The sequence below is a fragment of the Crocuta crocuta genome, unplaced genomic scaffold (genome assembly GCF_008692635.1).
Source record: "Crocuta crocuta isolate KB4526 unplaced genomic scaffold, BGI_CrCroc_1.0 scaffold53, whole genome shotgun sequence".
In the NCBI taxonomy this organism is placed as follows: Eukaryota; Metazoa; Chordata; class Mammalia; order Carnivora; family Hyaenidae; genus Crocuta; species Crocuta crocuta.
Window position 1 is genome coordinate 2756101 of NW_027529432.1, and position 24589 is coordinate 2780689.

Consider the following 24589-nt stretch of genomic DNA (forward strand, 5'->3'; position numbering starts at 1 on the left):
GCATAAAATGCAACATAAGGCGCCTGGGTGGCTCAGTCAGTTGAGCATCCGACTTTGGCCCAGGTCATGATCTCATGGTTCATAAGTTTGAGCCCCACATTGGGCTCTGTGCTGACAGCAAAGAGCCTGCTTCAGATCCTTTCTCTCCCTCTCTCTGTGCCCCTCCCTTGCTCATGCTCTCTCAAAAATAAACACTTAAAAAATTTTTTTCAAATGCAATGTAAATTTTAGCTTTCACATAAAGAGTTCTTTTTTTTTTTTTCTTTCTAGAGGAGTGAGAGAGAGACAGCATGAGCAGGGGGGCGGTCAGAGAGAGAGAGATATACAGACTCTGAAATTGGCTCCAGGCTCTGAGCTGGCAGTCAGCACAGGGCCCGACGCGGGGCTCGAACCCACCAACCGCGAGATCATGACCTAAGCGAAAGTCTGACGCTTAACTGACTAAGCCACCCAGGCGCCCCAAGAGTTCTTACATACCAATAGAAAAAGAAAGTACACACCACTGAAAACTGTTAATAGTATGGACGGGCTATTCGTGAATGAGCTTCATATGATAAAAATCATATGAAAAAATTCAGCCTCATTCATAATCAAGGAAATGAAAATTAAAATCAGACCTAGAAGTCTATCATAAAACCGGTTATAAATAGGAACAATCTAAATATTTAATTCTAGAGTACCATTAAAAATTATAATGAAATATTATATATCCAATAAATAAGATACCACAAAAATATTTACTAACAGGAAAATGTTTACAATACGTTAAGTTTAAAAAGCAGGTTCCAAAACAGTGTTAGGGGCAGGCACATTTTACATTCTGGTAGACACAAATAAGTCCACGTGTACATCATAAAAATTACGGAAGACTAAACACCATGGCATTCATAATACTAAGTTATTACTCGATGGTGGACTTCGGATTTTACTGTCTTGTTTGTTTGTTTCCACTTTGTACTTTTCCTACAAATGTGATCCCACATTCATTTTGTAATGAGAAGAAACCTTTATGGTGATTTTGATTAAGAGTTTTTGGGGGCGCCTGGGTGGCTCAGTTGGTTAAGCGTCCAACTTTGGCTCAGGTCATGATCTCACAGTTTGTGGGTTTGAGCCCTGCGTTGGGCTCTGTGCTGACAGCCAGCTCAGAGCCTGGAGCCTGCTTCAGATTCTGTGTCTCCCTCTTTCTCTGACCCTCCCCTGCTCACCTCTCTCTCTCTCAGAAATAAGTAAAACATTTAAAAAACTTTAAAAAAGAGTTTTTAGAAAAGGAAATGTAAGAACCATTTGCTTTCTGTATATATTCTTCTCCAAGAAGTGGAGATTCTTCTCCCACTTGGCGATCATGGAAGTAGGGTGGGAGGAAGGTTAATAAATGTCGGTCACTGGGATGCAGAACTGGGAGTCAGGAAAGAGATCCAACAATCACAACTCTGATGTTACTCTGGAATCACTAAGGGGCCCGCGACCTTATATAGAAAGCCCAGAGGACTTGGGTCGCCTGGGTGGCTCAGTCAGTTAAGCATCCGACTTCAGCTCAGGTCATGATCTCATGGTTTGTGAGTTCGAGCCCTACATCAGGCTCTGTACTGACAGCTCAGAGCCTGGAGGCAGCTTCGGATTCTGTGTCTCCTACTCTCTCTGCCCCTCTCCTGCTTGTGTTCCGTCTCTCTTTCTCAAAAATAAATAACCATTAGGGAAAAAAAAAAAAGAAAAGAAAGAAAGCCCACAGGATTTGCAGTCAGAGTATGTGAGTGACTCTTAGGTCTACCAGTTGACACTGGGGAAGACGCTTTATCTTTCTAAAACTCTATAGAGTGGAAGTAACAGTAACACAGGATTATTGTGAGGATTAAATAAGATAATTATTTGCTTTGTGAGGTATAAATCCCTAAACAAATGTTAGATGTTGTGGCTAATAACGTTAATCTCTGGTTCATCCTTGGCAGGAAGGCTGGCCAACTGCTATGGTCAGGTTTGCGCCGGCTGTTGCAAATGCTTGGATATGCTGGAGGTGGAAGACGATGTTCCCATGGGGTTCAGGCAAACTGCTGGATTTCCTGGGCCATAGTAAGAGAATATAAAAGGAAGCAGAAAATAAACTTCCTCTGAGCTCAGAGGAAGGTGTTTGAAGACCTTCTGACTACTCTTTAAGGAAAGAATACATAGCCTGTGATGAGAAATCCCGGGTCGGTCACGCGCTGGGCCCTGGGAGAAAATGGCACAGAGCACAGAGGTCTGTAACTCCCTTCGCCTGCACTTGTTTACCGATGTTTTGGCAAGATGCTTGGGGGCTGAGGTGGGTGGACCAAGGATGCCACGGCTCGTCATCTAAGGAGACTGGGAGAGGCTGGGTGGCGGTTCCGGTTAGGTGGGTCCCCACCCCGCACGAGACAGGGAAGTCCTGGCTTCTGCGCGGAGGTGGTAGGCGCGCTCATGAATCATAAGCCCCTCTCGTTCATAACTGATTAGCTGGTTCTTACGGCGCCGCTCACGGTTTTTACGCAGTGTGCTGCCAAACAAACGTCCACCCTGGAAGAGCACCACTTCCTTTGTTCCACTGGATGGGATTTATTGGTCAGATGACAAGCTTTCCGAGTCTTGACCACATTTGGAGACTCAGTCTTGACCTCTCCACTTCAAGGCCATCAAATGAGGGGCATCATCTCCTCTCTCCTTTTCTTTCTTTCTAGGATGCTCCTCCCATCGTTCCTTCTGTTTACCTCCTTTTCTTCTTCGGAGTTGGTTTCGTTGATCTTCCTCTCCTTGTTCCTCAGTTTCCTTCTCCTTCCCCTCGTGGCCACTTCCTGCAGTTCTGGATCCAGCCAGCATCTTCCTCGGTGCTCTTCACGTCAGAGGCACCTGCCACGTGGAGCCACCCGATGCCAGGGTGTCCTGAGCTAAAGCCCACCGGTCTGCAGTGTGAGGCTGCCCCTCCTGCCGGGGTCACTGACGCTCTGGGTTCATGTTTCAAGTCTTTTTGTAACAAAGCTGTCCCTCTAATCCTCCTGCCAACCCAGCTCCCCTGCCGCCCCCCACCTCCAGGCCCTGCTTTCTTCTGCGGGGGCCTCTGATCTATCTACACCTTGCTGATGCTGATATGTCCTAGACTGGAAGCGTGTTCCAGGTGTGGCTTCGCCTCCGTGTTGGTGGTGGGCAGAGACAGGGACAGCCTTGTGCTGCTGTTGGGTGTCCCCTCTCCCCCACTCGAGACTCTTCGAGGCTTTTCTGTTTATCCCTGCTACCCAGCTGAGAGACAGGGGAGAGGAGGTTTTTCCTGTCTCTTTTATTCCTTAGAGCCTCACCACGCTATATTTTTTCTAACCTAAATCTCATTTCGAAATCTCCTACCCAAAGGGTTTCCCAATGCCTCCCAGTTTTGAATCAACCTGCTGTTTACAGCACATCCAGATCAGGAATAGAGATGTCACCGGGGAGGGCGGGGAGGGGGGACCAGATCTGATCCTACGCCCTGAAGACACTCATGTGCCTGAGATAGTCATTGGATTGGTGGCACCTGGACAAACAAATCTATTCCCTGCTTATCTCCCATGGAGGAAGAAGTCAAATAGGCTCCAAGCTGAGAACAAGCACTGGCCAGAAGGCAAATACCGACTTGGCCATATTCCTCCCCTGGGGAGACGTCTGAGGAAGGGCTGGAAGCATAGGTCCAGCGTGCACCAGGGAGAGCCCCCTCGCAGCAGCCCACAGAATTCTCTGCCCCCAAGGTGCCCAGTCCCTCTCGGGGGGCCAATGCATAAGAACATGCATCTTAGTTCCTCACCACTGACTTAACAGGGTGGGTTTCTGGCCACAGGGACCCTGAGTCAGGAGCAGCTTCTAGAACAAACACACAGAAGTAGGTCAGTGTTTTTGTTTTTGTTTTGTTTTGTTTTTTTAACAAGTGAAGCAGGTCATTCCCTGTATACAAAGGTTGGCCCAGGTAACCTGACAGCTCTCTGTCACCAGCAAGCAGGGTCCACCTGTGGTCCTATCCATGGGCCACATTTCTTCTCCAGAAGAGGCTGAAGGACCCGTTTGGGGTCAACATGGCAACCTGGACCTCTGCGTCGTGCTCTAGCCAAGACCTTTCACCTTGATTTTTACTTTAAGAATCTAGTCAAAGCCCCAATTTTGCATCTAATTCCCAGAGAGCCAATCCCTTCATCTAAAGGAGCGGAGTGGAATAGGGATGTCAAGCCAGCCTCTAGAGCCTGTTGTCGCCCTCTCCTTGAGGGGAGTGCTGTGGGCAGGAACTAGGCCTTTCCGCTCCTATAATTTGAGGAGAGAAAACAACACTGGGAGCCACAGTAAAGCTCCTACTCTTGGCACTTGGTGTCACTCTTGCTTTACCTTGCCTCTGCTCAGAGCCTTCCACTGACTGGTGGAATCACCACACAGGGGGAGAGCCCCCCTCTCCCTCCTCTCACGCCCCCCCACGCACACGCACACATATACACACACACGCACAAATGCCTGGGCAGGAGCCCAGCTCTCCTGAGGAAGGGCAAGCGTCCAGGCAAAAAGATGCCGGACACTTGTCATCCTGGTGAATGGAAGGAGGAAGGGCCCCGTCTCCCCTGAGCAAGGCTTGGGTGGCACCCAGGCTCCTGGAAATGGGTGTTCACTTGGCCAGTGTTTTCTTAGAGCTCAGAATTGTTCAGAAGACAACCTAATAGCGCGAACGTGCACGTGCAAACACGGAGTCACGTGACATCGGACTGGCAAATCTTGGTGACAGAAACACAGAAGTGACCCATTTATAGCTGCAAGGCTGGCCGTCTCTGTCCTTTTCAAGACCTTGGTTACCAAGCCTTCATCCATCCCCAGTGCAGGATTTGACACAATTTTTCTTTCCTGCTCAGAATAGTTTTCGGCAACCAAATGGATGCCATATTCCCTTTTCGTTTAGTTAATTAGCATAATTAAACTTCTCCTCTTGCTGTGTTCCAGGGCCACTGCTCCACCTTCTCAGTACCTTCTGGCCTCTGCTGGTTCTCTTTCCTCACTCAACCATTTCCAGGCTCCTCTCAGCAAGGATTCAATGAGCCTCCACTCCAGAGTCTCCTTCTGCAAACCTCCAACCCCCACACGCATTGTCTCTAGAAGATGCCTTTATCCTTGGGACTCTCCTGTGGACTGGATGAATAAGCCTTAGGAGCACGGTGGCTCCCCTCCTCTGGGGCACCAGGACATAACATTCTTCTTATAAGAAACTGAACTCCTTGGGGCGCCTGGGTGGCTTAGTCGGTTACGTGTCCGACTTTCGCTTAGGTCATGATCTCGCGCTTCGTGGGTTCGAGCCCCGCGTCGGGCTCTGTGCTGACTGCCGGCTCAGAGCCTGGAGCCTGTTTCAGTCTGTGACTCCCTCTCTCTCTGACCCTCCCCTGCTCATGCTGTCTCTGTCTCTCTCTCCTAGAAATAAATAAAACGTTAAAAAAAAAAATTAAAAAGAAAAAAAAAGAAACTGAACTCCTTTACCACCCATGAGGGAAGGGGGTTCGGGGGAAGGAGAGGCCTGAGAGTTCCTGAACGGCACAGGCTTGGTGAACAGCCACTACCCAAGAAGGGACCTTGGGGAAGGGGCCGCCGGCCCAAGCCACAGCTGCGCTTCAACCACACGATCGATAGCAGGTCACAGCACTGGCAGCTTAAGAAACTCAAGGACATCTAGGTGACGGGGCTTGCGGCAACTGTGATATTCCCTGCGCCCTGGTCAGGGCTCTGAGCAAGGGCTCTCAGGAAGGTGGGACTTCACTGTGCCCTCCCAGCCGAGTTCAGACATCTCAGCACATAAGGGAGCAGGGTTCCCCATCTCCCTGCGGCCTCGTCTTCGAGAACGAGCTTGTGAGAGTACAACCTAGGTTCCTAAGTTGCACCGTGTTCCACTTCGAGTCTAACCTTTGAATAGTTCCTGGAACGGGGGCTGGAACTATCAGCCTGGTAAGTCACGCTGCAGGTGACCGAAGGCCCCCATGACGAGGAGTCACAAGCAGCTGAACTGCCATTTACCCTATTTCTGGAGATAAGAGTGTTGAGGCCAAGGTCAGGAGTGAGGAGCTCCAACCAAAAGTACCACGTGGTGTTGTGTCCAGAGCCCCAGCTGCTTCCTCTCGGGCAACATCCCTGGGGAAGCAGATGACAGAAGCCCTGGATTGTGGGGTATGTGAAGTGAGTCAGGCTGCCCTCCTCTTGAAGTAATTCAGAGTACTTTATGGGCTTTATTCCATTGATCTTACTAATGTCCGAGGAAAGAAAGAAACAAGGAAAAGGGCAGGAGCCTTCTCATTTCATCAAAACAAAGTGAATGTGGATGAGGAGCCTTTAGGTGAATCAGCCGATATTCACCCAAAAATACAATGAAGGGGACACCTGGGTGGCTAAGTCGGTTAAGCATCTGACTTCAGTTCGGGTCCCCATCTCATGGGTCAGGGTTTCAAGCCCTGCATCAGGCTCCGTGCTGACTGCTCAGAGCCTGGAGCCTGCTTCAGATTCTGTCTCCCCCTCTCTCTGCCCGCCCCCACTCTTGTTTCCTTCTCTCTCTATCAAAAATAAATAAACATTTAAAAAAAATAAAGACAATGAAGAAGCACATACAAACCTAAAACCACGGAGCCTGGCCCTGTGGCCAAAGCAAATCGGACACATTGCTGATTGTGTGTGTGTGTGTGTGTGTGTGTGTGTGTGTGTCTGTGTGTTTGTGTGGTTTGGGTCCTCTACTGTGGCATTCTCTGGTAATCTGACTGATCAGACTGATTTCAAAAGATGGCAGAATTTGACCCCCATGTGCCACAAAGGGAACCAAAAGACAGATCCCCACTCCCTTGCCCTGGCTGCCTCAAACTTTATAAATGACAGAGACGCTCACCAGAGTAATTAGCAGAAAAAAACTGTCAGCTAAGTGGTTTGAGAAGGTGTGGCTGGAAGCATTCTATGTGTTTTCTCTAAAGCCGGACGTGCAGACAGTCAAAAATACAAGTTTAACAAGCTCATAAATTTGGAGTGACTCTTCGTATCTTATGGTGAGGTCCAGGGTTCAACTACTTCACCTTTGACATCAAAGAGGTGTTACAGGGTGTTCGTCCCCGAACATTTCCTCCAGAGTCTGCTCTGGGGACGCCTGCCTCAGTTTATCTTTCTACCCAAACAGGCAACTGACCCAAACAATTCAGTCCCCAGGGTTCTGCAGAGGGAGATAACTCCTGGTACTCGAAGATGCTTTGTGACGTTTTGTCTCCGGCTGGCCCTCCTTGGTCTGCCCCCAGCCATCTGAAGTACCTCTTATTGAACGGCGCTGCCATCCCTCAGGACCTTACATGTGTACTGTGAGAGCTGGCACGCATCCCAGTTAACTCCTACAAATTCTCAAGGTTCTCTAAGGCTCCAGTTCAAAGCATTTTAATTTCAGTAATGACTGCTTGCTAGAGTGCTTTCTAGCCCTTTCCATCTATGGTATTTCTAAACATGAATGTAATTGAACTTAAAAGAGACTGTGCCTAATGTGCCACGATGTGGCGAACAGATCGTATAAACCGTGTCTTGCTGACGGGGTATAAGTCTGACTCGGGAAAAAACCCTGTCAGCACGGTCATCCCCCAGAAGACTACAAATCCCAAACAGCCGCAGGGGCTCCCTGGAGGCACACGTGGGTGACGTTGTTCGTCTGGGGCGTGGCTGCCCTGGCTGGATCTAAGATGCTCTCCCTTGCCAGTCAATTTGTTCTTTAGAACTAATATTTGGGACGCCACTTCAATATTTTACTCTACTTCTGATCCATGCCAGCCTGGAGACTAAGATAAAATAAGCCTGAAGCTGAATCCTTTGCCACCGTTTTTTCCGGAGCCCCAGGACAGCATTGTGACTATACAGGGCTACGCGTGACCTTGCTGTCCCACACCATGGAAGTAGCTATTAATTAAACAGACAGCCGACCTTATAACTAGGTCAACCACATATATTCCAATTTAAGCCCTTGATTCCATTCCTTTCTTTTTTTTTTTTTTTAATGTTTATTTTGAGAGAGAGAGCCAGCCAGAGAAGGGAAGGGGCAGAGACAGAGGGAGAGAAAGAATCCCAAGCAGGCTCCACGCTGTCAGCACCAACATGCGTGGCTCAATCTCATGAACCATGAGATCATGATCTGAGCCAAAATCAGGAGTCAGACACTTAACCGACTGAGCCACCCAGGCAACCTTCCATTCCTTTCTCTTAAAAATTATTTAGAGGAAATGTCTCACTGACCAGTAACATAGCCCATGACTTCTGACATCAACCTCAATACGCTGAGGCTTCTCTGTGAGTTTTTATTTTTCAGACTCTATCATCTCATGGATTTTCCTGTGATTCTGAGGATATAACCAAAACAAAAGGAAAGTCCCAATCTTGTGTGTGCTGGCTGAAGGAGTAAAAGCCTTAAGATAAGGGAATGTCAGGTGCGGTTAGGTGGCTCAGCTGGTTAACTGCTTGACTTCAGCTTAGGTCAGGATCTCACAGTTCATGAGTTTGAGCCCTGCATCACACTCTCTGCTATCAGCACAGAGCCCGCTTCAGATCCTCTGTCCCCTCTCTCTCTGCCCCTCCCTTATTGTGCTTTAAATAAATAACTATATATATATACAGAGAGAGAGAGATTCTCTGCACCTCCCCCACTAATACTCTCTCAGAAATAAACAAACATTAAAAAAAATTAATCTATATATTAAAAACAAGGTCCCTGACTCTACCCTCCCAACCCCAAACCAGCTGGAGACACAGATCCACCCTTCCCTGGGCTGATTTACTCCCACCAGTTAGGCGTCTCCCTCTGAACTCTCTTCCAACTGAATCAGCACCCCACCGGTTGCCTCCCGGGGCTCCTCCAGGGCATCACCAAGTGGAAGTCCTTCTTGGGGGATGACAGCGCCATCCGGGAAGCCCAGTGTTGCCCTGAGAGTGCCACCCCAGCCCCTCTGCCTTTGGTGGGGAGGATTCAGGAAAGAGGGATGCTTTGGGGTGTAGCAGCCCAGGTCCAAATGAGTAACTGCGCCCAGGGGGCAGGGAGAAAGGCCTGTAGGGGAAGTAGTTTCCTGAGACTTGGCTGCACAGGTCTGAGCTGGAGGCCGTGCTAGAAACTGAATGACGAAACAAAAACGCCTTCTTGGTAGTGATCAAACTCCCAGATTAGCTTGGCTTTATTTGTTTTCTTTCTTTCTTTTTTTTTTTTTTTTTCCTCTTCTTCTTCAGGACTTTTGTAGAAGCAAGAGGAATGGGCAGCACCAGGCTCTGATTCTTTGCTGGATCCCATCACAAGTAGGTCTTTCTCCTTATGTGCTTCAAATCTAACCAATAAATGCATTGGTCTGGCATTCGCTGAGGGTTCTGAACCAGGAGCCCCAGCAGTGAGGAGCTACGAAAGGCACAGCCTCTGCCTTCGGGAGCGGCTGTGGGACCCATCAGGCCGGCACGGCCATTTCTGGCTCTGGGCACCTGCCCTTAAGAGAGTCTGTGCGAGGTCAGATCTTTCTAAATGGAAGCCTCAGCCCTCACTGACTCACTGGGTAATCGGACACTTTTTCATTTAAGACTCTTCTCCTGCTGGTAACAGCTTTTGAAAGGCGGCCTCCAGTGTGTCTGTCCTCCCTCCTACTCAAATGCTCCAGACTAGAGCTTCATATTTAAATAAATCCACGCGTGAATCTCTGGTGAAGAGATGCTTTCTGTAAAACGAGGAAGTCTTCCCAAAACAAAGTCTGCCTTAGCTTGGACTGACATAAATAATTTTTTTCTAGAACTGGTCTCCATTGCATATTCCATATTCTTTTCATCTCATGGTTTCTTCTTCTTCTTTTTTTTTTTTAATTTCCAAGGAAGAGGTATGCCACTTAAACCACAAAAGGGTTGATAACCAATTTCTGTCCTTCTGTATCAGAATCTTTAATGTCCTACAAATACAAGTCATTATTACCAAAGGACCTGCATTATAGGGGAACGAGGAACTGGAAGTACCCTCACCGGCGCCCTGGGGATCCCAGCTCTGCTTCACTGCCTGGGTAAGGTCATTGCTAAGGAGATAACGCCTGTCACTGCTCGCACGCCTCTCTGGTGACCACATTTCAGAACTGAGGATTGGTGGCCGTCTGATGCATGAGCTTGCAAAGGGCCAGTGTTATCTTCTGACTCAGAAACTGAGACTGTCCCAGAAAACCGAATGCCACAAGGCCACCCACAGGACAGCTCTAAAAAGCCATTCTCTGGGGCATTCAGTCCAGTGCCTGCTCAGGGGCCTATAAATCATTTGGTCCCTCAGTGCTCTCCCAGCCCACTGTCCTTAGCCACCGAGTGTTTATAGCATTGATTAGAGCAGACATCCAAACAGTCCTTCGAACTGCCCTATCCACAGTTTTCATTTCCCCGTTTTCCCCCACCAAAGCAGTTTCCCTTTTTAAAGAGAGATATATCAGGGGTGCCTGGGTGGCTCAATCAGTTAAGCAACCGACTTCAGCTCAGGTCATGATCTCACGGTTCGTGAGTTCGAGCCCCACGTCAGGCTCTGTGCTGACAGCTCAGAGCCTGGAGCCTGTTTCAGATCCTGTGTCTCCCTCCCTCTCTGCCCCTCCCCTGCTTGCACTCTGTCTCTCTGTGTCTCTCAAAAATGAATAAACGTTTAAAAAATTAACAAAAGAAAGATACATCAGCAGTAAATGAACATGACTTTGTCTACTGGTTCCAGGAAGGAGGTGTTACTGCTCTGTGGCAAACTGGCTCTTTCCAGATTAAAAAGTAATTATTCTAAAAGAAGCTCTTATGGTTAAAATTAAACCACAGCCCCAAAGCTATTTGAACCTGGACTTTGGACAAATGCCAAAGAGGACAGTTGCGGGCATCTTCCCGGGAAGGAAGGAGAGAGACCCACTCGAAGGAAGAGATCTCCAGCAAGCGGTCCTATTAACAAACTGAGTAAAATGTTGGAACGTGTTCACACCCCCTACTCCAGTGAGAAGGCCCTTTTTAACAACATGAGGAAAGCGAAACTAGCCGTGGGTGTGGTGGAAACGCTGCCAGGTCACCTTGCCTAAAGAAATCCGGCGATCGCGCCTACATGACAGACGTGCGGCCTTGGCACTGCCCTGCTGGACCACGTGGCTGCGGGGACCAGCTAGCAGTGTTTGTGGCTCCCCGCCCAGGGGGCTGGGCCTAGGTCTTGGCGGTCCCCGGCCTGTCCCTGGCAGTGACTTGGGTTACTAGCCCTGATTTGTCATTCCATAGCGTGATTAAGAAACAATCATTTAGGAAAACACAGACGCACACATCAGTGTTAAGGAAAAGGCCTGGGGCGCTGAGAGCTTGCCGGGTCATGAGTCTGGGGGTGGGGAGGAGGGGGGGGCACGGTGGCACTGGAGGGCGGGACCCAGGAGCTCTGGTGAGGGGACTCCAAGGCCCAGCCTCGCAGCGCCCTCTCCTGGAAGGCGGGGAGCACACCGAGTGGGCTGGGGGGATATGGAGCACCCCAATCAGGTGCATCACTGACCCCTATTGGACAAAATGCCGTTCAGCTCTACCGGGCAGAGGGTTAACGCGGGGGAAAAAATCCCCACTAGGTGGCATGAGGCAAGGCACAAGCTTCTTTGCCTCCGTTTCCACATCTATAAAACGGGAGCGATGGGAACGCTATCTGTCGCTGCGTACGTCGACAGATTGACATCAGGAGGAAATGAACGAGGTACCACTGCTCTCACCGTAGCCTGCCTTCCCACTCTCTGCCCTGACATAATCCAGCTCTCTTCCCGGAGGTGATCTTTCTTTCCAGCACCTCTGAACTAAGAACACAATCATAAGAACAATATAGTCTTGCTAGCCTGAGCTTTAATGGCTGGTAGCTACAAAACGTCTCACTTCTAGTAGCTTTTACAACTCCACAAATGTTCTAAACACACTTTTCAAAGCATTTTTTTCTTAAAAGCATTTATCTAACTTAAATCAATTTCCTGGTAAATATATGTTCAGTGTCTAAATCCCCACTAGATTATGAGTCCCCTAAATGAAGACCTGTGTGTCCTTTGTCCCCGCTGTATCCTTAGTACCTACCTAGCATGGTGCCTATTGCATAGTAGGTGCTCAATAAATGGCTGTTGAATAAACACATGGAGGAGTCACAGGAACTGGGGAAGGCCAGCCAGAACTGGAATGGGCAAAGTCAGGTATGGGGGGAAAGTCTTTTTTTTCAAGAGGGGCTGTATAAATGAATCTGAAAAACCTTAAGAGCAGGATGATGAAAACATTTGAAAGTAGACAGAAATGGTGATTGCATGGGGCGCCTTGGTGGCTCTGTTGGTTAAGCTTCTGACTCTTGATTTTGGCTGAGTTTGAGCCCCACCTCAGGTGCTGTGCTGACAGTGCGAAGCCTGCTTGGGATTCTCTCTCTCTCTCTCAAAAAAGAAAAAAAAAAAGGTGGTTGCACTGCAGAATGAATGGACTGAATGCCACTGGGCTGCATACTTGAAAAGGGATAATTACATGTTAGATGAATTTCACCACGATAATAAAAAAATGAAAGGGCAAAACTGTAATATAATAATTATAATCCTGACAATTTAGACACTCTACAAAAACTTGATAAAGTCAACACAAAGAGAATAGCTTTTTACACAGTGCCTGACGGTTGACATAAATATTTCTGAAAACAATTTTTTCTGTTCCCCCAACAAGCCCATGGACTTGCCGACGAGGAAGCCGTGGAGGCCAAGAGTTCAGTTGGTGACTTCTGATTTCTCCAAAAGGCCAGGCCCTCCGCCACTTGGAATGTCCCCCCCCCACCCCACCCCCCCACTCCCTGGGAAGGACATCTTCCAAACAGCTGCTTCTCCCTCACCTCCTTCTGGGCCCTGGTTCAAGAGTCCCCTCATCAGAAAGGCCTTCCTAGACACTCTTGTCTAAAAGAGCAGGGGGGCCCCCCACTCCTGCCTTGGGTCATTCTCTCTCCCTTACCCAGCTTGGTTTTTCTCCAAAATTCTTAGCTCAGATTATATCTTGACACAGCTTTTCTGTCACCTTCTGTGACAGTGCAAACTCCAAGTGACGTATTTGTCAGTTTCATCCTGCACGTGTCAGTGCCCGACAAATAATAGGGGTTTAGTAAATGTTTGTTAAATGAATAAGTAGAATTTTACCACGCACCTGGCTAATCTTGTGGGGAGCCTAGACCTTTTTAGGCCACACCACAAAAATGAAATTATAATGTGGCTGAGATAAAATGCCATTTGTTCGAGTCCTGTGAAAAGTGCCACCTCATTCATGAATGAGTCCCTGCATGCTCCTCTCATCCCCAGGAGCAGGGCACCTGGCTGTTGTATCCCTGGCTGCCGGCATGGTGCTAAGTATCATAAGACCGGGCACCCGTCTATATGATATCAATAAGGAACAATGGATTCTGAGTGATACTAACAAGAACTAGCCACAACACACACCCAGGTCCCACCCTGGGCATGCACATTGGTGAAGGGGTGTGGAGGGGAGGGGAGCCTCTGAGGAGGGAGGAGAGGAGGAAGGAGAGTGTTCTGGGAAGGGGTCAGAGTCCAAGGCACAGCAGTGCGGCCTCACGAGCCCCGTGTAATCTGTGTAGAAATGACTTCAGAGGCCAGATTGATCTGCAAGGCGAACCTTGTGCGCTTACGTCTAGCTCCCAGGGGAAAGCTTGAAGGGCCAGCCTCTTGAGAGTTGGGTCGGCGTGGTCTGATGGGACAGACGACCCTTTTGAGATGGACAGTGAACCTCTGAGACCCAGAGGCCCTCCCAGAATGGTGCTCAGTGGCCTGAGAAATTCGTGCTCAGAGGCGGCGGCTTTCTCCCAGTTCCTGAATCAGGTGGCATGAGAGGAAGCTGTCTGCTGCCACTACCAACATCAGAGACTAGGAGTCAGACTCCTGTAACTCTGACGTCAGCTCTAGTTCTCATTTGAACCCGTATCTCTAAGTGTGATCGACGAAATGCAGACAAACACACAAGCATAAAATCCACCGTGTCCGGGCTGACCACTGCCATGGGGAGGATGACATCTCAGGTCTAACGAAGTATTCAAAACGGCAAAATGTTTGCCGTCCTGTGCCCCACATTTTAACTTAATGGTACAGAAACATGCTTTCAAGTCTTTAATAAGACTTTAAAATTTTAAAATTTAAAATTTAAATTTCAAAACATAAAAATTTAAAAATAGTATTTTGAAATCAAATTTCTGCAGGGAATTCCAAGCCACGGAGTGTAAGCTATGGCCCACCCCACGCCTCACACACATGCATACGTGCACACGTATTTTCCCCAAAAGCTTCCTTATAATACGCCCAAAGTACCCAGTTCAAAATTCAAGCAAATTATTAAGTACGGAACAAACTGAACAGAAAAAGTCACAGCATGATTTGAACAGCAGCCATTACTTCTGCTGTCTTCCACCGCACGACTGAGACTTCCTTTTACCTGGAGCTAGTTTCGGGAACGGTGGCTGTCACCTTTGTCCTGCACTGCCTGTACTGGCCCCCCTCCTGCGAGCATCCAAGTGTGGCCGGGTAATTATTTTTTCTCAATTCCCACAGCACGAAGGCAGAAAACAGAGAAAGCAAAATGTGTTGCTGCTCTTATCGTATATTCCCTAAAGTTCAAAAAGAGTATTGAACCATCAGTGAGGGCCTGCGCTTGACACAGGATTAAGTGCACAAAACCAGCCTCACCTCAGACTGGCCCAGCTTGTGGCCGAGGGATGCAAACTCAGGCACCCGTGGAGGTAGACAGGGACCCCAGGCTGCTGAGCTCTGGCCAACGGGGGAGCACAGGTCCTAGCTGAAGGAAATAGAATAGGCAGGAAGGGTTGTTATACGGGCCCAGTATGGCCAGATTTTCTTTTCAAGATAATCAAGGCTGGGGCGCCTGGGTGACTCGGCCGGTGGAGCAGCTGACTCTCGATTTTGGCTCAGGACGTGATCCCAGGGTTGTGGGACTGAGCTCTGCGCTGGGCTCCGTGCTGGGCATGGACCCTGCTTAAGATTCTCTCTCTCTCTCCCCCTCTCCCTCTCCCTCTCTGCCCCTCTCCCCCACTTGCACTCTCTCTCTAAAATACAAACATGTTTAATAATAATATAATAATCCAGCAGGCTTTAATGTGACTCTCTAGATTTTTTTAATGTCAGGATTCAGTTCTAAAAGTGGTTTTTAAAATATTCAACATGGCTACAGCCTGATGTACCAGCCTGTTTGTGAGCTCTGGGGGGCAGGGGGTGGTTTCAGTGGGCTTGAGGCCCTAACCTGCCACTTGCTTAATTGCTTCCGGAAGTGGTCACTTCACGTCCCCATTGCTTGGTGCCGAAATTCAGTCAGCTGCCGAAGCTACTGTGCAGTGGCCAAGGGTGCTGATTCTCTTGGGTTCAAATCCTAACTACTACCACACTATACCTGCCTTGTCGCTTTGGTTGAACACTCCAGGCTCCAACTTCCTCTCCTGTAAAATGCAGGTAGTAATACAATCCCTCTAACAGGGCCATTATGGGATGAAATGAGGTGCTGCATGCAAAGCACCGAACTGCAGAGGGAGCACTGGATGACAGGTGTCAGCTATTGCCATCTGTAAGCTTGGTGCCTTCCCCCTCCCCATCCACTCACAATTAATTAGCAACCCTGTTCAGCAGGACTTCTACAACCCCCTCCAATCCATCCTCCAGTTTTTGATCCTACTTTCTCTGCCTCAGTTCATGGCCTTGACCTCTCTACCTTGAACTGTTCATTCTTTTTTTTTTTTATTTTTAATGTTTTATTTATTTTTAGGAGAGAGAGAGAGAGAGACAGCGTGAGCAGGGGAGGGTCAGAGAGAGAGGGAGTCACAGACTGAAACAGGCTCCAGGCTCTGAACTGGCAGTCAGCACAGAGCCCGACGCGGGGCCCGAACCCACGAACCGCGAGACCATGACCTAAGCAAAAGTCGGACGCTCAACCGACTAAGCCACCCAGGTGCCCCATTGAACTGTTCATTCTTAATATATACAAAGTTTTATTTGTGTGAGAGACACAGAGCGCAAGCAAGGGAGGGAGGGAAGACAGAGGGAGACCTAGAATCCGAAACAGGCTCCAGGCTCTGAGCTGTCCACACAGAGCCCGACGTGGGGCTCAAACCCATGAACTGCAAGATCATGACCTGAGGTAAGTCAGACGCTCAACCCACTGAGCCAGCCAGGCGCTCCTTGAACTGTTCCTTCTAACGATCTAATAATCATATCTCCTGCATGCTGAGCACTGACTCAGTGCTCCACTCTGACCCACCCTCATGCTGCGCCCTATTGATTCCGTCTCTCAGTTTGGTAAACTCTGTAAAGCAAAGACCTCATGGTGTCATTCTCCCTGTCGCCTACAGAACAAAGACTAATTTCCTTAATCCTGCTTTCAAGGCTGTCCCTAGGCTCTCCCAAGCTCACATCCTGCCAGCCTCCATAATATTCTCTCTGCTCCAGCTGCACCTAACGACTGTTCTTCCTCCCTCCCGACTGAGCCATGCAGTCCCCAGTCATTGTACATCAACAGTCTTCTTCTCGCTGCTGAGAATGAATGTTTGTCTTCTCCTCACCCCGTGTGGACCCCTTCTCACCCTTCTAAGTCCAGGCCCAAGTGGTCACCTCTGCGAGGAAGGCTTCTCTGATGCCCCCCACCCCAACCAACCGCACGGCCAGGCCCTCCCTCCTCTGAAGTTCTACCACACTTAGTATCTAGCGCCCTCCTAGCCCGCCTCACAGTGCACGGACATCTACTTGCTGCTGAGGGGTCTGTCTCGACAGAAGATAGGAGGCCAAGGGCAAGAACCTGGTCCTTCACGCTTGTTGCATTCCCAGCTGGCACACAGTAAGTGTTCAGTGTTTGCTGAATGAATTAATGGGACAGCCAAAGGGGGAATTTAAACAGAAGCAAAATAATAATGTCATTTTTAACACATCTGTTGCAAGAAACAGGATCTTTGGGAAATATGCAAAGAAAAAATAGGATAATAGAAATACATAAAATCACTCAAGAGCCTCAATGCCCTCAAACTTGTGCATTTTGATTAATTTTAAAGGATATTACATCTCTAAAGTTCTGGCTACCTAGATGATTGAAAATATTGGCACTTACAAGATGGCCGCCATATGTCAGGGCGTCTCGATCCTCACTTTTTCTTTCTGTGGCCTGGGTGGAATGCATCTGGTGTCCCAGGAGAAAATGTAATCCGTCCAAAGAACAAGTCTGGTCATTAGCTTCATAATTTGTGTACTGTGCAGTGCAATCGGAGAGACCCACACAACTGTCTTGACCTCATGCCTAGGGAGGCCTCCTTTGAGAGAGGCCACAACTTCTCGGTGCTCAGAGAATCACCAGAGGAGAGGAGGCTAGGAGCAGGCGATCTTGGGAAGGCAGAGATCTGGGAAAGAAAATAAACATGATTGCTTTTTGGCATTTATGTTCTTCAGAACTTGCCACCGAACCGCTTGTTCAACAAGCCTCACTGAGTAGATGGACCAGCTGTGACCCGGTGTCGTTCCCCGCCCCTGGGGCAGGATCACAGACCTCACTTTGGCAGGCTGGGAAACTCAGCAGCAGGGCTTATTTCATAGGAACAGGGCGACTAGTTCGTCAGAGTGCTTTCCAGTGCAGCTGCGGGCCTGGCAGTTTCTAGCCCAGGAACTTGACACGGTAATAGTTCCCATCTCAGAGAGTTAGTTGTTGGAAGGATTAAATGACAGAGAGCATGTAAAGTGCTTAGCAGGGTGCCTATGAAATAATTCAGATTATCAGAAGAATTCAGTAAATGTTGGCTATCGCTTGCAAAAAGAGCCTACCACTAGGGTTGAGCCTTCTGTAGCTTATCTTTACAATTCCGCCCACACCCAGTATCTCTATTTTATTGTCCAATTATGGGATCAGAGTTCCTAGAGAATAGAAGGATAAGCAAGCTATAAACAACTGACCAATAAATGAGCAGAAATAACAGAGGTGAGGAGAAGAAAATAGGCCACATACACAGATCACCTGGCGGTATGCAATGGCTCAAGCATGAAAATGGATGTGGATTCTCAGTGGCCATGAGTGAAAGGAGAAAACAAAGGGGCATGCCTTCAGACTATTGAGGGAAAATTCTATACCTAGACAAACCTCAAATATGGATTAAAGGTATTTTCAGGCATTTGAGGCCTCAAAATATGTGATTTGTTCTAAAGAACAGGGTAAATTATTCTAGCAATTTCTCATTAATGCTAAATAGTATTGACGCAGGTAAAGTCACTGAACATGACTTTAATTCATAACACAAATATATGCTGAATGCCTCCTATGTGTTGGGTAGACAGCACACTAGAACGGGGAACAAACAGGCTCACACTGATTCCCTCATGGGGCTTACATTCTAGTGGGGAGAGACGATAATAAAAAATGACTCAGTCGGTTAAGCATCCGACTTCGGCTCAGGTCATGATCTCACGGTTCGTGGGTTCGAGCCCCACGTCAGGCTCTGTGCTGACAGCTAGCTCAGAGCCTGGAGCCTGTTTCAGAGTCTGTGTCTCCCTCTCTCTCTGACCCTCCCCTGCTCACGCTGTCTCTCTCTCTCTCTCAGAAATAAATAAAACATTAAAATTTTTTTAAAAAAATAAAAGGTCCAATATAAAAAGTTGGATAAAAAAGGAAGGGAGAAGATTAGAAAAAGCATAAACAACTTTTTGGAGGAATTTTGCTATGAAGGGAATGTATTAGTTTCCTAGAGCCACTGTAAAAAATTACCGCAAACTGCATGGCTTAAAAGAACGGAAATTTGTTCTCTCTGGAGAATAGTGTTCTGGAGGCCAAAAGTCCAAAATCAAGGCACTGGCAAAGGCCACGCTCCCTCCAGAGGCTCTGAGGGAGAATCGTTCTTTGCCCTTCCAACTTCCGGTGGCTCCTAACACTCCTTGACTTGTGGCCGAATCATTCCTGCCTCTGCCTTTGGGGTCATGTGGCTTCCTCTTCTTCTCTGTATCTGATCCCCTTTGTCTCTTTCTTATAAGGATACTTGTGATGGCACTTAGGGCTCACCCAGATGATCCAGAATAAACTCCTCCTTTCAAGATCTTTAGCTTAATCTCATCTTTTGCCATGTCAAGTAATATTCACTCTTCTGTCCTATGAGGCAATATGCACAGCTTCCTGGAACCAGGAAGTAAGTATATCTTTAGGGGGCCACTTCTGTGCCGACTACAGGGAGCAAGAAAAATGGGACAGTATCCAGAGGGGCATATGTGGTCAAGAGAGGTTTTGTGTTTTTTTTAAAGATAACGTTTTGTTTTTTTTAAAGATGCGTGTGTGTGTGTGTGTGTGTGTGTGTGTGTGTGTGTTTTAAGATGAGGGCAATAGGGGCGCCTGGGTGGCTTAGTTGGTTAAGCGTCCGACTTTCGCTTGGGTCATGATCTCGTGGTTCGTGGGTTCGAGCCCCGCGTCGGGCTCTGTGCTGACTGCCAGCTCAGAGCCTGGAGCCTGTTTCAGTCTGTGACTCCCTCTCTCTCTGACCCTCCCCTGCTCACGCTGTCTCTCTCTCTCTCTCTCCTAGAAATAAATAAAAATATTTTTTAAAAAAAGTTTTAAGATGAGGGCAATAACAGCATGTTTATAATAACTGATTTAGTACTTTGCTAAAAGTACTAACTGGTTTTAATACTATGCTGAGGTTTATTTGTTCAGTGTGTTAGTCACTTTGACCCAGGAATATTCGTAAAGGAAATAGGAAGTTACCTTCAAGATGAAAATCAGGGTTACACTTGAGAATTCAATTAAGAATAATCAAAATGTATTGGAGGAGACTTTTTGTCAAACACAGCAGATTGAACACACATGTGTTTAACGCCAAACCTCACCAAGATGAAAATAAAGGGATAAATATAGTATAAAACCATAGAGTGAAGACCATCAATTAACAAGCCCCGTCTGTGCACACAGACTAAGATCAAACATTTGAGGAAAACCTCCAACATGCGCACACACACACACACACACCTGAAAAAAGGGTGGTAGGGGGAGAAGAATTCAAAGGAAACAATAAGAAAAGCAGAACAATTAGAAACAGGAAAATTCTTCCTTGGAGAGCTAAGAGAACATGTACACGAAACAAAAACAGAAATGCTATATATATATAAAAAAAGAATCAATGAACAAGAGAATTGAAATTTTTTTAAAAACTTCAATAGAAAGGATAAGATGATAAAGTTAATGACACTATCCAGAGAGTAGAATAAAAGAGGGACAAATGTAGAAAAAAAGGTAAGAGCCCCAATCGGGCTCCAAATTCCTACAGTAGAGCCACAGAAAATGAGACAAGCAGGCAGGGTGACCCGTCAGGGTGGTAGAAAACAGGTAATTTACATAAGGAAGAAAAACAGGACATATCCAATAGAATAAAGGTTTTAGAAAAAAGAGAATAAAATTGTAATTATAAACAGCGATACTTAGAAGTTAGAAGATAGTGGGGCAATGCCTTTAAAATTCAAAACGAAAAATATTTCCAACCTAGAGTCCCATAATAGCTGAGCCTCATAGCTCTTCCTCTGCATTCCCTCCTTGCAGACTCAGATGCTCTCTCATCTCGTATTTACACCTTCTGGGTCAATAATGTTCTGCTCAGCTCTAATTTCTCCTCTTTGGCTTGCAATAAATCAATCCAATATGAGAGAAGAATCAATAGATTCAGGCAGATACGTTATCACAAAGTTTACCTCCCATGGTCCCTGTCTCTAGAAGCTATTAGATGACGTGGTTGGCCAAAATAAGGCTGTAAAACAAGAAAGAGGAAGAAGATCTAAGATCCAGGCAGTAGGAGATCCAAGACAGAAGAACAGAGAGAAGTGTTAAGAAGCCCAGGAAAGCAGCTATGGAGCAAGCCTGGAACAGAGCCACTCTACGTCCAACCCAGAGGACAAAGAACTCAAAGAAGGAAATTGCTGGGGGAAAAAAATGAAATTAATACATTATCTATTAGGTTTGACTATATGAACAAAAATACGGCATGGGCTTTACAGATCTTTCAGAGACTTCGCAGAAAATTAGCAGAGGGTATGTAAAAAACTTAACCATTTAGGGGCACCTGGGTTGCTCAGTGGGTTAAGTGTCCAACTTTGGCTCTGGTCATGAACTCAGTTCATTAGTTCAAGCCCCATGTCAGGCTTCTGGCTCTGTGCTGACAGCTCAGAGCCTGGAGCCTGCTTCAGATTCTGTGTCTCCCTCTCTCTCTGCCCCTCCTCTATTTGTGCTCTCTCTCTCTCTCTCAAAAAAAATAAAATGAAACATTAAAAAAATAAAAACATGAGTCTATTATAAATTTGTGTCATGATATTTATGATATAGTGAAGTTTCTACTCCACAGAAATACTACAGACTTTTAAAAGTACATGGAGGTGGGGCTTCTGGATGACTGAGTTGGTTAAGCATCCAACTCTTGGTTTCAGCTCAGGTCATGATCTCGAGGTTCGTGAATTCGAGCCCCGTATCAGGCTCTGCACTGACAGCGTGGATCCTGCTTGGGATTCTCTGTCTCCCTCTCTCTGCACCTCCTCCCGCTCACTCTTTCTCTCTTCCCCCAAAATAAATAAACTTTAAAAAAAGTAAATTATAAATAAATAAATAAATAAATAGGGGTGCCTGGGTGGCTTAGTCGGTTAAGCGTCCGACTTTCGCTTAGGTCATGATCTCACGGTTCGTGGGTTCGAGCCCCGCGTCGGGCTCTGTGCTGACTGCCAGNATTTAAAAATAAATAAATAAATAAATAAATAAATAAATAAATGTACATGGAGGAAAAGGGTGAAATATTTCTTTCATCCTAACTATCCATGGCTGCGTTCCGTCATCTCTTACGTCCCTGTCCAAGAGACAAACAGGATCTAAGCTTAACAGCCTAAGTTTTGACATTGATCTCTTGACAGCAGGCACTCAGGAAGTCTTCTCCCTTCCCTGGGATGAGAGTGGATGATGGATGGCATGTGGAAGTCATAAAAGAAAGAAAGCCCCAAAACAGACTGACACAAGAGGAAAAGTCCATGTGATTAGATGAGCCACCTAAGTGAAAGTTGGAGGGGTGCCTGGATGGCTCAGTCGGTTGAGTGTCCAACTCTTGATTTTGGCTCAGGTCATGATCCCAGGGTTGTGGGATCAAGCCCACTGTCTTGCAGCACACAAAGCATGGAGCCTGCCTGGGATTCTCTCTATTTTCCTCTGCCTCTCTCCCCACCCCACACTTACACTTTCTCTCTCTTAGAAAAAAAATCTATATATACATATATACACGCACACATGCATTATATATATGGTGTAAATATATACACATGATATATATAATGTATATACAGTATATTTGTGTATATATACATGCAATGTATATATGTGTATATATACATATATAATATATATTATATACCTAAAATATAGGTCAAAGATGGAAACAATAACACAAATAGTTGAGGTAACTTCCAATTGAGTATGAGCAACTCAAATTTGATGTGTGAAGGAGAGGGAAACCCATGGAAATGGTGATGATGGTGAAGTGACTGAAACAGTGGAATCCAGCAATTATTCTGGAGGCACTTGGGGGCCAGTTAGAGGGAAGAGCCATGAATATGAGCTTGGTCCAGATGTATGGGGCCCTGCAAGAGGCCTGTCCCATGAGATTGTAAAACTGGCTTACATGGGAGGGCCTACAGAAAGATTAAAGGAAATGACTTTAAAACCCAACAAACATGATCATGAGGAGGGGATTTGACGTCTTACTTTTTTTCCTTCCCTTCTTTATTTTCTTTGCTCTTGCTTTGGTCACTTTGGAGCCTCTCATTCTTCTTCAGGATCCTCTTTCAGAAGTTTTCTTTGCTCGCTCCAGCCTACATCTTCCTTCACAACCTCCATTATCTATCTTTTATCCTTCTGTAATTTTCCATTTTTCTCACTATGCATTCTTCTGTATCTCGTAAACCCAATCACACATTAAATGAAATCTTCTAGACCATCCCAAATCCATTTTCAAACACTTCCCTATAAGCCCGTCAGTCACAGTTCTTCTCCAAGAAACCAATCTCCACTTTTCCTCGATCAACACATTTTCAGATCTTTTCTTTCTCCTCAAAATCCTCCAAATGTTCTCATTTCCCTTTCTCTACTCTTCTTGGTTTCCTTTGGTCTTGTTCTCTACCTTCAACTCCAGAAGCTCTTCGTTCCCATGCTCTCCTTTCCTCTCTCAGATTTACCTCTTTGGGGTAAATAATTGCTTGGCTCTACTTTATCCTCTTTGACTTATAACACTTCCTCTATCTCCTTCTCTTTCTTTCTTTAGCTTCAGTCCTTCATCTGCCTCATTCACCACTACCTTCACCTACAACCTCTTTCTCTTCCACAGTAACAGATTCAACAGCAATATCATTCACTCCACCCAAGACCTCCTCAGTTCCCGCTTCCTCAGCCCCTTCAAGCCCCTCATCATTCCCTTCCAGTCTTTCAACAGGAATTTCCAACTCAGCATTAGTAACTTCTACCACTCTTTCAATACGTTCTTCATCTATGCTCCCCATTCTGGAGTCCTCCAGCTTCTCCCCACTAGTGCCCAGTTTTAAGGCACTTGACTGCGGTTTATCTCCAGTGGATCTCAAATCCTCTCCACTAGTTCCCAGCTTCTCCCTCCTAAATCGGTGGTTCTCTCCACTTGACCCCAGCTTCTCTCCACTTGACGTCAGTTTCTCTTTACTAGACCTCAGTTTCTCTCCACTCAGCTTCTCTCCACTTGACCTCAGTTTCTCTCCACTCAGCTTCTCTCTTGACTTCAGCCTCTCTCCACTTGATCCCAGCTTCTCTCCACTTGACCTAAGCTTCTCTCTACTAGACCTCAGTTTCTCTCCACTCAGCCTCTCTCCACTAGACCTCAGCTCCTCCTCATTCTGCCCTAGTGTATATCCCCTGGATCTCAGGTCCTCTCCGCTGGTTCGCTCTCCAGTAAACTTTAACCTGTCTTTAAAACCAGACCCCCTCCTAGATCCTGCTGCAGTCCGGACACTTTCAAATTCAGCGCCTATTTGGCCTCTGATTTCTTGCTTTCCCCACATCGCCCTTGGGCTGTTTTGCCCCAATTCTGCCGAAGCCTGTAATGCACCTGCTACACTGTGGGGTGGCTTCACATCCAACTTTTCCTGACTCTTGCCTGACTTCTCTTTGAAGACCCTCTTTTCCACACCTTCCAGTCTCCAGTACTCAGGGTCAGCCTTAGGGTCCGACATCCTAGGCTTTTGTGTATTTCTACTCTGAAGCTCCATTCTCTTCCCGATCACAATGAGCCCGTTCCAGGGCACCCACAATTTTTCTCGCAGCATCTGGGCCCCTCTGCTTCCTGGCTCCGGGCACGACCGCTGGTGATCCCGGGCCCGGCTTCCGGCCTTGCGGCGTCCCCTCACTGGCCTGTGCTGCTTACCCCGCACATCCCTCATGCCCCGGAGCGAATATCCTAACGGAACTCCTTTCTCCACAGACATTACCCCTCACCTTCGTCCCTGGCCCACCACCCACCCCTGCTCCCCATTCCCTCCCCCCCAGCCCACTGGCCCCCCCCCCCCCCCCCCCCCCC

General features: G+C 47.2%; 1 protein-coding gene across 7 annotated transcripts in view; it reads right to left on the bottom strand.

The window, feature by feature from the left end:
• The window catches only part of LOC144227981 (uncharacterized), a 40149-nt gene extending 15648 nt beyond the window's left edge, over positions 1-24501 (bottom strand). For all 7 annotated transcript variants that reach the window (XR_013334082.1, XR_013334081.1, XR_013334079.1 and 4 more), the window contains exons 1-2: positions 22756-24501; positions 17113-17398 (exon numbers count right to left, since the gene is read on the bottom strand). Coding sequence is in view for 3 of the 7 variants with exons in the window: in XM_077759800.1 (XP_077615926.1) it covers positions 17113-17126 (14 nt within the window). In the remaining 4 variants the exon portion in view is untranslated. The remainder of the gene's footprint in view (positions 1-17112; positions 17399-22755) is intronic.
• Positions 24502-24589: the final 88 nt, after the last annotated feature.